General features: G+C 42.0%; 2 protein-coding genes across 5 annotated transcripts in view; both read right to left on the bottom strand.

Annotated features, from left to right (window-relative positions):
* The window catches only part of strip2 (striatin interacting protein 2), a 31,035-nt gene extending 24,355 nt beyond the window's left edge, over window positions 1–6,680 (bottom strand). The window contains exons 1-3 of one of the 3 annotated variants that reach the window (XM_086147054.1): window positions 6,430–6,680; window positions 496–565; window positions 9–83 (exon numbers count right to left, since the gene is read on the bottom strand). In XM_086147054.1, the coding sequence (XP_086003180.1) occupies window positions 9–83; window positions 496–565; window positions 6,430–6,543 (259 nt within the window). In that variant the 5' untranslated portion in view covers window positions 6,544–6,680. The remainder of the gene's footprint in view (window positions 1–8; window positions 84–495; window positions 566–6,429) is intronic. The other 2 variants (XM_086147052.1, XM_086147053.1) reach the window with 2 other exon arrangements.
* Window positions 6,681–8,892: 2,212 nt separating this feature from the next.
* ahcyl2b (adenosylhomocysteinase like 2b) overlaps window positions 8,893–14,259 on the bottom strand; it is a 37,043-nt gene continuing 31,676 nt past the window's right edge. For both annotated transcript variants that reach the window (XM_086147048.1, XM_086147049.1), the window contains exons 15-17: window positions 14,112–14,190; window positions 12,509–12,629; window positions 8,893–11,112 (exon numbers count right to left, since the gene is read on the bottom strand). In XM_086147048.1, the coding sequence (XP_086003174.1) occupies window positions 11,106–11,112; window positions 12,509–12,629; window positions 14,112–14,190 (207 nt within the window). In that variant the 3' untranslated portion in view covers window positions 8,893–11,105. The remainder of the gene's footprint in view (window positions 11,113–12,508; window positions 12,630–14,111; window positions 14,191–14,259) is intronic.

Raw genomic sequence — 14,259 nt, 5'->3', positions numbered from 1 at the left:
CTCAGTACCGTGGGCTCTGAAGTCTTCCTCAAAGTAATCTCTGTTCAGGGCGAACTCCGGCTCCTCTGTGTAGCTGTAGAGCTCTGGGGATATAACAGAAAAACAACAGATGAGTGACAAATGTAAGATACTGCAGGTGAACATCAACACCAGGCCCTGAAACTAAAAAAAATAAGGAAATTATCACTGAAAAATCAGCAATTAACCCAAAAGTAGAGTGAGAGATTACTAGAGACGTAGAATTCATAAAGAAATAACAGGGGAATATTAAAATGAATATAATAAATATTTAATACATGTATTATATTTAATATATTTATAGAATATTAAATATTATAAATATTTAATTTATTTAAAATATATTAAAATCTTTGATTTTCATTCATTTATTGATTTTTTTTTTTTTATAACATTTAAAGAAGTATTTGCTACATCACGTCACACGCTGTCAACTAAACCAACGTGTCGGGAATCATTTGCAATCATGTTTTTTACCTGACAGCTCGGCGGTGAGCGCGTCGGTGTCGCCATACTCAAACTCCAGGTTGGGAGAGTCCATGGAGCTCTGTGAGGGAACAGAAGTTCTACTGTCGATTCAAAGATTCACGATTCAAGGATTCAAGGGTTTTTCTTGTTATTCCACTCCAGAGAATGCAACAAAATTAGCTTCAAGATTGCTTCGTAGACAGCCAGTAGAAGCAATACAGGTATAATGCAATAGATGTGTGTGAGATATGCACAAATGACAAAATAATAATGAAATAAAAAGTAATAAAATAATAAAACAAGATAAAATAAGAATGCAACAAAAACTCAGTTGATTCAGATGTCTTCACAACTGGCATACAGAGTCAACAAAGCCAGGAGCGATTTACGCTCTGCACCACCTTAAACACACACACACACACAGACACACACACTCTGCCCTAGTTGTGTATTTTCCAGACATTTACACATTCTTCCCTGAGCCTCTTCTTATCCCAGGAGCTATTTACGATGCTCTTGGCGCCTTTTGCAACATTAAAAAGCCGCTCGCGCTTCGATTCACGTGCTCCAGTTCGCCGTTAAAACCCCAGAAATGAACACGGGTCACCAGAGCGAGCGGAGGGCGCAGGGGTCGAGTCGGCCCCGGTGTGAGAGCAGATTAGTTGCTATATCCAGTTGAGAGTCTCTCACTCTCTCCCAGGCTTGACTTTAGCCTCACCCTGTGATTAGCACGTGCTTGAGCCCCCCATTCAGCCGGCTGACAATCCACTGGCGGCCTCCGTACAGGCGGCTCGCTGCTGTAAACTTTAAAATTGGACCGACTCTGAGATTTCTGACAGCATATTCAAAGGGTTTAAAACTGAAACCTGTTCATCGTGTCGATTGAAATTTCCGTTCTTTACCGATCGTGTGTTTCCTGTTGCTTATTTAAAGGCGAAAACAAGGCAAAACAAAGCATCTGACTTGACGCCAATGGATATCTCCCGATCGTACAATAAGTGGAATCGGTATAAACTCGGTCTCAGCGTGTCGTGGTCTTTGTAAAAGGAACGTCGCCCACTCTTTTCAACCGCATGTGGTAGAATGCATTAAAAATAAAAAAAGAAGAAAAAAGAAAAACCACGTGACAGAAATGAGTCATAAAGGTGAACTTTGCTTTTAGAACCAACCTTAAGACACACGCTTATTTGTCATACGGAGGTTTTGGGATGGGTATGTATAATAATATTCGCTTCATGGGGTCACAGTTACCGTTATTTCCGGTGCGACTATTGAGCGCACCTAAATATAAGCCGCAACAGCTAAAAGTAGATAAATATATATGTATATGTACATATATAGGCCACACTTGTCTACAAGCTGTAGGTGTCCACATTGTAACATGAGATATTTACACAAAAAGATGTTACATAGGAAAAAAAATGTAGAACTTTCAATTAAATATCTACCAGTAACATCCACAAATATATACTAGACATGCTTTTTTTCCTGACCAGTGCCTGCAACACGACTGGTGAAAAAGATTAAAAATAAATAACACAAGGAAGAGTCCATCTATCCATTTATTCCCTTTCCCTGCTTTGTCTCACTCCAGCCTGACCGTCTTGCGTCTTCCTCCTGCAGGCTAAAAACCTTAAAAAGCCTTAAAAAAATCCATAAATTAGCCGCATCATTGTTTCACCCACAGTGTTCGAAGCGTGTGAAAAAAGTAGCGGATTATAGTCCAGAAATGATGGTTTCGTTGATGTGTCTGCCAGCAGTTTTACAATGGAAAGTTTCAGTGAGGTGTAATGCTGAAATTAGGGTTTTATTAATCCAGTCATTATTTGGAGGGGATTATCCTGCACTGAGGGTTGTGGAAGGGCGTCAGAGCCTATCCCGGCTGTCACTGGGTGAGAGTCGGGGTTCACCCTGGATCGAAAACGGGGCCACAGATACAGAATCACAACCAGTCACTCTCTCATTCACACATTATATACAGACGTGCAACCATTCACCCTCTCATTCACAAGTCATATAGAAATACAAGCCACTCATTTTCTAATTCACACATCTTTGCAATTTAGGGTCTCCAGTGAACCTCCTGCATGTTTATGGACGGTGGCAGGGAAACCGGAGAAATCCCCCCCCCACACACACACACACACACACATACACACACCCACATCGCTCCAACTTTTCTCTCCATTCCCCGCTACTGCAAAATAACGACAACATGACGCAAAGCGACAGACTGCTGTGCATCATAGTTGGCAAGTGATGGCGTTGCTGACTTTGGCAGGGCTGCAATGTTTTTCCTGTCGATCCGAGCGGTATTTTTGTTTTTTTGCGTGTAAAGACCACGCCGTCCGGGTGAGTGGTATCCCTGGAGGAGATTAAATACTTCTTGTATCGATGTGTCGGTGAGAAATAACACAGCTCTGATTCAGATTCCGCTCTGATGAATCATTTTTTATAATTCCCTTTGTTTTTTATGTATCGATTCCCCTTTTTGTGCAGGGGAAGCAAAAACAAATCCTCATAGCAAAAGAAAAAATTGCACCCCAAGTCATTATCATCAATCATCACCAATGCAGGGTACATGTGTACCTCTTGACGGAGCCATAAATCAGGTATACCGCGTACAAAAGGTGTTTCTACTTCGAACAGACTCTCGTGTTTAATGTCATTTATCAAACGCTGGCGAGCTAATAAGCTAAAGAAGGAGGTACATGATAACAATTAGGTCCTCCGAATGGTCGGCGTGTCGACGGGCCGATGGGAGCAGCTGGCTGCGAGCACCGCCGTGCCTAATTACAACCTCACATAGCCGCTGGTGTCACGGGTTGGTTCCTCAAGTCTCGTTTTAAACACACACACACACACACACACACACACACACACACACACACACACACACACACACACACACACACACACACACACACACACACACACACACACACACACACACACACACACATTTGGCTGAGTCAAGCTGGCACAGAGGCTTGAATTCTTACTATCATAAAAACCAATTTTTCCACTTTGTCCAAAGGAAGTGGGATAATGGCATTCTACTTAAAATAAACAGTTTTGTTTAAGATGGCCAATGGCAGGGGTGGAAAATTATTTCGGCCGGCGGGACACATTTATTCAATCTTTATGCCCTGGCCAACTAGGTATCATGTAAGTTGAACAAAATGACAACTGCAAGTAAAATATTTACATTTTTTGACATTTTATTTCAAATTTAAAATCATTCATGATCATAGAAATGTACTGACATTATTTTGTATGTAATCATCCATACAAAATTAAACAAAAGGACAAAAAATTCTAAATTCAATATTGATTCAAAATACTTATTAAAACATTCAAAGAAAATAGTTTGGCGGGACGGATAAAAAAGCAAAACAGGACGGATGTGGTAAAAATGCCAAGGTCTGGCCTATGGGTTTGGAGCCTCAAGCAGGATGCAAAAAGATAAAATGAATATATCCAAAAGATCCAACAGATTTCCTTCCTCTTTATCTTCAGGGTGGGTGAGCCCGTGAGGTTTCTCTAAAGGGATTATTAATATTCCTTTTTTTGGGCTAATGAGTATTCCGAACTCCTCCGGCCGGTGCTAAGAGGCCCCGCGACTAAAAATGTGTCCCACGCTGTGAAAAGTGCCTCCGGGCTGTAAATAAGGATGTGCGCACTGAGTCAGCGATCCTGGTTAAACGCTCTGTCATGTCACTGTCTCTCCTATAAATACCTGCAGCCACCAAGTCAGCGTCAAGTGTGCAAACCAGGCTGGGCTTGGGGCCGGCAGTTTGTTGATGACAACAAGCCAAAATAATGTGGCCTGAGGGCACCGGAGGGCGCGGGCGACTGAGCCAACGTACCCGCCGCCGCTAACCGCGGTTTAAAAAAGCTCCGGGATCGGAGGTTATCCTCAATTTCTTCTGGTTTATCTTGTCTCAAACTCTTTCTTCAGGATGAAAAACTCATTTTTTTTTTTATTCTTTAAAAGATTATCTATTTGCCTGTTTTTTTTTTTGTTTTTTGTTTTTTTTTAAAGCTATTCCTGAACCCTTCAAAATCATGCCTCTTTTTCTGAAGACCGCATCCTTGAGAGAGACGAGATAACGCAAAGGTTTCCGGTGAGGAAGGAGCGCACAATAACTCTTCCCGCTGCTATTTGATAACCATAATACTAAACTCCCCAAGACAAAGCCGATGACAATATGAATTTGTCAAGGGTGGCATGATCACGAGGGGTTTTATCCAAATAATTCCAATTATGAACATCTGCCAAAACAAAATCTGGTCCCTCTCCAATTAAAAAAAATGCCTGCATCAATTCTTTTTCCACTATATATAAATATAATGTCTAATCAAGCGACACACCGTCATGCACAGAGAGCGTTAACATCCTGAACATGAACCGTCTGCGTTTTCAAATCTAACTGAGATGTTCCTTCAACCCCCAGGAGACTCATCACATCTCCATCCATCCATCCATCTCACTCCTCCTCACTTGCCCAACGCACTCGCTGTCTTTCCGCAGAGTTTCTCCTCACAGCCTGCGGCTGACAAACCAATCCATTCTGAAAACTGGCACAGACGTGCACACACACACACACACACATGCAGACATGCACACACACTGCACCACATCAGTGTACAAATGCTTGTCAAGGCAGACCCTCCCCAATCCTTGCAACATATGGCACATGGACGGCACATGACTGCTCACACGCATGGATGACGGCGTACTAGTACAAAATATGGCATTGGACCCCACCGCGCCGACACACACCCTTTCAAACACACACACCTTCCAGAAAAACACGTTTCGTTTTGCTTCATAAAGTTACAGCGTCTTGACAAATATACACTTCTAAAGTTTTCTGCTCTGGGAGTTGAGATGTTTGCTCAGAGTTGTTGGTTTTTTTTTTAGGCAGAAAGTCATTATCATACAGGATCGTGACAGTTTCGGGTTCAGAAAGCACAAAAATCTGCATCTTTCTTGTCTTTGTTGAATTAAAAAATAAAAATAAAATTGTTTTATGAACCAGATATTTGGATTTCTCCGATACGACACACTGAGTTTTCAATTTAAGAGACAGAAACCAATGGGTGGGCTTGGTTTGGTTGACCAAACTGATTTCAGCAGCTGAAATAAGTCACCATTTCTCTTTTGTATGATAATTCACATATATAATCCCCACATTTGAAGTTTTTCCCCTAAATGTTGGGCTTGAGAAATCTCGCCTCTTGGATTGAAAGCGTTTATAGTCACATGCAGGATCGGGAAACGTGCTCCCCTTGTACAATGACTTTTTAAATTTGCTGAGCGCCGGATAGTTTGGCAAAGTGTGAGTATCAGAGAGGAAACATGGGAAGCTTATACACAAGAACAAATAAGCGGTGAATTAAACATATCATGGAATCACATTTCATTTCGGGGGGGGGGCGGAAAAAGTCCAACATTAGACTGAATAAACAGTGAGATCCTTTTTTTGTTTTCCTGTGTGAGCCCAGCTGATCTCTAGAGGAGTCAAAAGTCAAAGGGTCAGTCAGCTGAGGATTACTTGAAGGACAAATTCCCAAGGAGAGGGAAACAGTATCTTCAGTGTGCCTTGTTGGGAAAAGAGTCGTGAAAACGAACAGCGTTGTCAGGTTTGGTGGATATCAAGGCTGTGTTTTTATCTTGACAGTCACATTTTATCACCTGCATCCTGCACCGCTGCAGGATTACTGGCGGGGGTTATTTATAGGAACCGGCTGCCAAAATAACATCTCGCCGTCGAGCCCAGACTCACTACACGGAGAGGACATTCGGCCATTCAGCTGCTCCGAAAGCTCCCCAGCAACAACACACACACATATATACACACACACACACTTTCAGTGCGCTCCTATACTGTAAAGCTGTGATAGCCAACTGTACCCAAACGCCCCTTTTGGATTTACCTCCGACTCCTTCTGCTGCTCCTTGAACACATCTTTCCCTTTCGGTCTCTGTCTGTCGCCGTTATCGTTAAGGTTATTAATGAAAGGTACCTCCATGTCCTCCGCCTGCATCATTTCACGGCGGTGCGGCTCACTGGCTCCTCCGGGAAGGGGGCGGGGGGGATACACACACACACACACACACACACATACGCGGAGCCTTGCGGTCCGGCGGCGGGCAGGGAGACTGCAGCGCGCCGGGAGGAGTGCCGACTCCGGGGCACAAGTTGAGGTTCTGCGCTCCTCCTTCCAGGCTCCGCCCCCTACCCCCTACCTAGCGCTTAGGTGCGTTCGATTTGTGTTCGCGGCGTGTCCCGAAGGGGTGGGGTGAGCGGGAGACAACGCGAAGAAAGCCTGCGGTGTCACTCGGGGTCAGCGGGAGGAGACAAACGTCACACCTAATAAGGCGATATGAAATTTTATACATGTACACACATATATTTTGTAATATAATATGAAGCACTGCGGTGTTTTTATTTTAAGGTTAAAAGGTCAAAACAGACGTTCAAACTAAAAAAAAAAAATTAAAAAAAAAACTTGCGGTGGTGTCGCTCTGCGCATGCGTGTTGCGGACCTGCTGTAGTTGACAGGTGTCCACTTCAAATTGAATATTCAGTTCAGTTTTCAAAGCCTTTGGACCTGAAGTGCATTTTCAGGTTTAGGACCATCAGAAACAGACCCAGATGCATGCAAATTATTCACGCTGGTGTGGAGTAGACGGGGTAGAATCTGTGAATGTAAAGGGACATTTGGTTAGTGGTACATGTAATGCCTTTTTATTAGTACAAAGGCATTGATAAATCCAACCTGTAATGTGTCCTGTGTTTTCTTGTCCTTCTTGTCACAAAATCTTTTCGACAAATCAACCAGGATTTTATGGCCATCAATGACACAGAAATTGGTTGTTGAAGCGCAAGGGCACATTTTGAATGAATGCTATTTTCATAGCCTGTGTAAATTCCTTGTTAATACATCATCAGCCATCTTACAAATATCCATCTTTGGCAAACCTATAAACAGCCTGCAAGGAGTCATATTTTGATTCAAGTTTTGATCATTTATGTGTCGGTACCCATCTTTCCTTCGCAACATCACAAACTGTGCAATGGAAGAGGGACCAGGCTGGGCTTCGAGGCTGGTGACACGCTTGAGAATTACAACAACAAAAAAAAAAAAATGTACCTATCGTCTAAAATATGACAGCTATAAATTCTGCCGTTCAGGGGTCAGAGTGTGCATCTTCATTTGAAATGTATGAAGAGATTTGGTGCTGCGAGGGGGATGTAAGGACCCCCTCCCTACGCCTTCCCCCCTTGCGACTGCCTCGCCTCCTGTCACCTCTGACCCCCCCACGGAGCAAGTGAATTATTGAAACATTGAAGAAGGGTTGCTTTGTGGGCTGCAATCACCCGCCCTAATACACACACACACACATATATACAGCCACACCCCCCTCTTTGAGAGTCACATAAGATGACATGATTGGAGTGTACAGTGGAGTTTCTGTGGGAACGTGAGCCCACAGCAAGGCAGCAGGGGGTGAATTGCCTTGATTAAATAATTATTAATCACCCTCTGAATCAATCTAGGTAGAGAGGAAAAAAAAAGGATCTAGTTTCAGCAAAAGAACGGCCGCTTAGAACGAAGTCAATTTGTTACCGTGGCAACCATGGGAAAAAAAAACATAGGACATCACAATCCCATTTTCTGGGTTCTTAAGCAGAAAATGACTCTGAAATGCACTTCAAGAAGCAAGGTTTACCGTAACAACTAACACTTTGGGGGTATTTTGGTTTGTTTTTTAAACTTATTTAAACCAAATGAATAAAAAGCTTTTTTTTTTTTACTCTGCAAACAAGATTTGGATTCAGGAGGCCGCTGTCTGGGATTCTGAAGACATTTTTGATTTGCAAAAAACCTTTTTTGGACTGGAATCAAGTTTTGGTGATGCATTTATCCTGAACTGGATAAAATAAAATTAAATTACGGTCTATCTGCATCACATTGTTCTTAAACCCCTTTCTTCCGTTTAATCAAGCCAAATACAAACAAAAGTGAAATTGTTGTGTTGGACTATTACTTCATGGGGAATCAGAAAAAATAAGTCAATTACTTTGTGTCTATATATTTACAGTTTAATGCTGAAACATTAGTTTAAAACAGTAAAACGGCACTACTAGCAATACTGACATGCTTGATTCCATCAAATGCGTGAATGATGCGTAAAATTTGTAGATGCATTACGACTTGCTTGTGATGCAAGTGTGTGCTTGTGTGTGTGTGTGTGTGTGTGTGTGTGTGTGTCTGAGGAAAGCCAGCGCTCAGCTGGACAGTGTTGACGTCGGAGATGTCCCCGTCTGATCAGCACTGCGGTGACATCACGGTAAAAAACACAACAACAATGCAGAGACTGACACGCACTGGTTCATTTTTACAGCTTTATTCATTTGAGATTACGGAATTTAATTATTGCTCATCTACCATTATCACTTGCAATATTTAAACATAGGTTGTTTTTTTTTTCTTTATTAGACAACTTAAAACATGTTTGAGGATTTAGCCAGTTTGCACTTAAAAGGATTTATAACAATAAATACAGGAGATGATTCTTCTTTTCCTTCCTATAATTTTAAAGGTTGTCATATCTGTATATAGAATGTATATACATATACGATGCTGGTGTCGCCCCCACCCTCCCATGTATTGAAAAAAAAAAGTTTTCTCCCCCTGACGCACAGGCTAGGATCCTGAGGCAGCAGTTGATGAAGCGACCATGGCCTAAAAAAGAAAATAAATAAAAATAACAGGATGTGTACACACACAAACACACATTTAGACACATCCACAGCTTTCTCTCACAAGGTTACGCACTCACACACACACACACACAAAGGAAAATAAGACAGGTTTACAATATCCACAGCAGATCACACTATGCTTAGAGGGGATTCAAGAGCACGGGGGGACAGAAATACAGATATTGGCTGGGATCGGTGTGACAGTATGACTGTTTGAGACTTTTCTTGACTGCTTTCACTGGATTTAAAGACTTTGGTTGACATTCTGTTAAACGCACCCTGATCGTATTAGTCAAACATCACTAAGAAGCAAATATGTAAGACATATTTGTACGTGAATTCGGTTTAGTATTTTACCAACGTGTAAACAGAGATTTACGAAAAACAGAGACCAGATTGGTACTGGCATCATGGCGCGGTAGTGTTGAAACGTCAGACCTGCAGAAAGGCCATCTTTATTTGTGTGTGTTTGACTCAGAGAAGAGAGGGCAGTGTTCCCCCAGCAGGCTCGGAGTGCATAGGGTGAAATTCAACCAAAAAAAAAAAAAATCTACCTGTAAAGGTGTTCTAGGGGGAACAGCTGCTGGTGACTCCCCAATAAGACTCATGATAAGAACCCCTTTTTGGTCCAAATTTAGGACATAGGCGGTATTGAACATGCAGAGACGGGAAATGTGATGGTTGAAAGGGGCGGATTCAATTCGTCGTACCAGAGACGTAGTGTGTGTGTGTGTTAAATGTGTTACGTACCGCGACGGCAGCAGCCTGCTTCATTTGCATGTATGTCACAGTATTCCAATGAGTGAAGTACATTTAGCACATCAGATTTTTTTTTTCCTAAATGTGAAGATGTCATAGGAAAAAAAAAGATGGAAAAAAAAAATCTTAATTTCTCTATAAATATCTACATAAACAGCCACATCCCAAGGATTTTTAATACAATATTGTCGTTCTTTGTGAAGGGAAAAAAAAAAAGAGAAAAAGTTAGCTCCCTCAATACTTTTCACAAATCCAACACTGATGTGCGAGCAGCTGGAAGAAGCAGCTGAGAAGGCCAAGGAGATGTTTTTGTTTACTGTGGGTTGGTTTGAGTAGCAGGGGTCACCCAAAAGGTGGTAAAACAGACTTTTCTTTTTTAAATAAAAATGAAACACTTGGAAAACAGACATGATATGATTGGACCCTGAGATCCCACCTTACCTCCCCTTTCCCTCCCTCGTCAGTTCCAAACCTGCCCTAACAAAACATTACACAGGAGAAAAAGCAAACGAAATCACAAGTAGAAAAGGAAGGACAAAAAAAAAAAAAAAAAAGACAGGAAGCAAAGTCCGTCACTGAATCTTCAAAAGGATTTTTTTTCTTTTTTTTTTTTTTCTTTTTTAAATCAACTTTTTTTTTTTATCACGTAGTATATATTTTTAGCATCAATAATCTCATCTTTAATAGTTTAACAATAAAAGATCTGGTGATGGAGAGGAGGGCGGAGGATTTAAATACATTTTGACACACAAATGATCGCCTAAAGAGAAAACTAATGAAGAATTGAAGGGGAAATGAAATGTCCTCCAGGGGGAAAGACGTTGCTTAACAGGGAGCTAGCTGGTAGCAAATGGCAGGAGCAGCTCTGCGGATTTAACATTTTAATGTAACTATTGTTTTCAGATGTGAATAAATTAAAGGTCTGCCATATCGCAGGCGAAGCCCCTCTGCCCCGTTCGTCCTCAGGCTCGGTCAGAGCCCACCCTCCCGCCACCTTTCTGCCGTCCTCATCTTCCATCTCTCCGTTTTGAGTCTGTGCGAATCATGGGAGTACGTCTTCAGTCCGAACTCAACGGCGGTTTAATACCTGCAAGAAAATTTACATGTGAAACGATTACATGGGGAAATAAAAAAAAAAAAAAAAAAAGGTTTAAAACTTCACGTGTAGGCTGACAGTGTTTGTAAAATTCCTTCACTCTCCTGTCATGGAAGCAAAATCCATTATGGGTTTTTGGCCTTGTATTTGTATTTTCCACTCAAGATGAGGAGAAAGAGCGGCGGTCTCCAGTTCAGGCAGACGCCGGCGTTAAATCAGCCCTCACGGTCATTGGCCTGAGATAACTTTTATTCAAATCCCTCCTGAAAAGTATTTCTGACGACGAGCGGTTTGGCGACCTTCAGCTAACACAAGCAGGATTTCTTCCGTTACTCCGAGACTGAAACATTGAATCACCGTTTAATATTCTGTATACGTGTGTGTATATTATTCACATTTTATTTTTTATTCCCCAAATTCCTTTTTTTTTTTGGCGCGATTATCCAAAAATACCCCTGGTGCATCACCGACTTTTATTATTCAGCGGTTCAAAGTGAGTCTACTTGTCTTTCTGGCAAGAAAACCTGCTCAGTGACCCAGTTATACAGCAATTGTTCTTTGTTGCAGGTCTGCTCGGATTGAAAATCGGATACAGAAACAACCTCGACGCATCTTTAACGTGTGCAGTGGTGATTGGAGAGCAATGCACATGGTCTCTGCTGAGCCTTGACAGTTTGGGATAGGGGTTGGCAACCCTCCCTGTGACTTTGGACAAAAAATGAGCATTTAATTCAAATTATTTTATTTTAGTTCTGCCGGTAACGCCACTTATTGAGCTTTTACAGCCGTGCGAGGAGCGCATAGCATCGGGAGCAAAAATCACATTAAAAAGGTAAAACAAGGATTTTAATTTGTAGTTTAATTGACAAAAAAAAATATTTTGCAGCATTCAGTCAAACTTTTTTTTTAAGTTGCCGAGGTCGCGGGCGGCATTTTTAGTTTGCTGCAGGTGGATCATTTTAGTTCAGCCTTTATCCCTTAAATATTGGGACAAAAAGATTTTAACGTAACTGTCAACCTAGCGTCTTTTTCCTTCCCACTTGAGTTCAAAATGTTTTGTCGCATGCAGAAACAGAAGTATGTTTTCTCCGTAGCAGCTTATTGAGTTAATAAGTACAACACACTTTAGTCTATATGCAATGTTATTGTTGTTGTCAAGAGGTTTTGTGTCTCAGAGGGTTTTCTTTTCTGAGGGTACCAGGTCCAAATGAGTCCAAGCATTCAAAGGTACCGGCTTAGGAGGACACACTTCGAATCCTATGAACTCCACCCTATAATATAATGCCAAAAAGTCCTTTTTTTTTTTTTCAAATCTCATTTTCAGGCAATCAGTGAGTCAATAATTCATCTTAAAACCCCAACGGCAGTGATAACGTGCGCAAAGTACCTATAGTAGTTTGGCTTGAAGGGCCCGTTCTTGTTCAAACCCAGATATTTGGCCTGCTCGTCAGTCAGCTCGGTGAGATGTGCGTCAAACGTGGGGAGATGTAGGCTGGCCACATACTCGTCTGCGGAGTGAGAGAAGCAGGTTCACATTCAGTGTCTTTTATTGCTCAAGAAAAAGTCACGGGGAAGCTGTGGGACCTTGTTCTTTTTTTTGGGGGATAAATACAGTTTAATTGGTTCCATGACCGAGCTCGTGAATCAAATTCAATTTCCCCATTGAAATGAACTAAAATGCTATTAATCTGTTCGAGCTCCATTGTTTTTAAGTAAGAAAATTCTACTTAAGTAACAAATACTGCATGAGAAAAATAAATAATAAAAGAGAATGTAGAGAAAGACTGGTTTTATTAAGTGAATTTACATTGAAGATCGATTTTTCATTTCGTGCTTTATTGCTTAACTTACCTTACTCGCTACACATTTACTGTTACAGTGTATTGCTAAATGGAATTGTCTCGCTCCGCTCCACTTTATGTGCTGAATTTAATTTAGTGACCGAGTGAATGCCAGCGCTCTTTTAAAATGGCACTTCCAATGCTGCCGTCTGACTCGCCAAATCCCTGTGCATGTGTCGTGCCTTCTCACAGATGACGCTCACGGTCGGGGTATCTCACCAACAACATCTCCATCTCTCAAGTCAACAACACGCATGTGCTTCTTTTTTTCCCCCCATGATTTGGGTGGGCAACCAAATGGCGTGAGACTTTTTTTTTTTCTTTTTAAAACACCATGTCACGAAAAACGGCAGCCGTATCTGTGTCGGATGCGCATCGCGCTCGCTCCTGACTCGTAAGTCGAGGTTCCACTGCGGTTTGATGCTTTTGGTGCGGTAGTGCCATTTTTTGTCCCCCACTTAAAAATCAAAAAATTTTGAGCAGAATCAACTGAATTTAATAAAATAAAAGATAAATCAATGAGTGATGTGATTATCCTTCATGTGACGAGAATTGGCAAAATAAAGAAATAAAAAAAACAAGATCTCAATCAGGAGCGTATGGGGTTATATGAGGGCGGCAGGATCAGAATATTAAAACATCAACCAAGCCTAAGAATAAACTCTGCTTTTATTCCTCCTGTCTCTCACTTCATTAGGGCGGGCTGTCAGGGACAGTTGTCGCTCGTAAAGTGACCTATATTAAGCTCGGCATTTACATTTACGGTGATACAGTACGTGCGCTCCCCTCCGCCACGGAGGAGAGGCCGGGTAGTGCGGCTCATGCGCCGTGGGCTGCGTGCATGTGCAACAGCATGCACACACAGGAATTATCGTACTGTAAATGATGGGTTATCCGGTGGGAGACGACTCCAGACGGATGAGCGGTTTAATTCTGACCCCATATGTGCGGCCCCGTCTATGGAGATAAATGCAACTCGCCTGCAGGCGTCCAGAGCGGGGCAGAAACAAGTCAAGTCGTGACTTGCCGCCTGGTGACAACATAAGAAGCGAACACGATCCGGCGCGTGTTGCTGGTCTGACATTATGACACCGGGCTATTTCATGCTTTGAATGTATTTTGTTTCTTAAAATAATAAACTGAACTGACCCATCTTCTTTGGCAGCAGGTACACGTCTTGTTTATAGCGTCCCTCCGGGGCGTTGTACAGCTCGATCAGAGCCAGGGCCTGGACACAGACACATAAACACATCCAGAAGCTATCTGATTATTTGGCCTGCCGATGTAATCCTGTTAC

This window comes from Fistularia commersonii, chromosome 5 (genome assembly GCF_037954325.1).
Source record: "Fistularia commersonii isolate RoL2024-O1a breed Wild chromosome 5, RoL_Fcom_v1.0, whole genome shotgun sequence".
In the NCBI taxonomy this organism is placed as follows: Eukaryota; Metazoa; Chordata; class Actinopteri; order Syngnathiformes; family Fistulariidae; genus Fistularia; species Fistularia commersonii.
The sequence above is the reverse complement of the archived record's forward strand: the minus strand, read 5'-3'. Positions and strand labels throughout refer to the sequence as shown.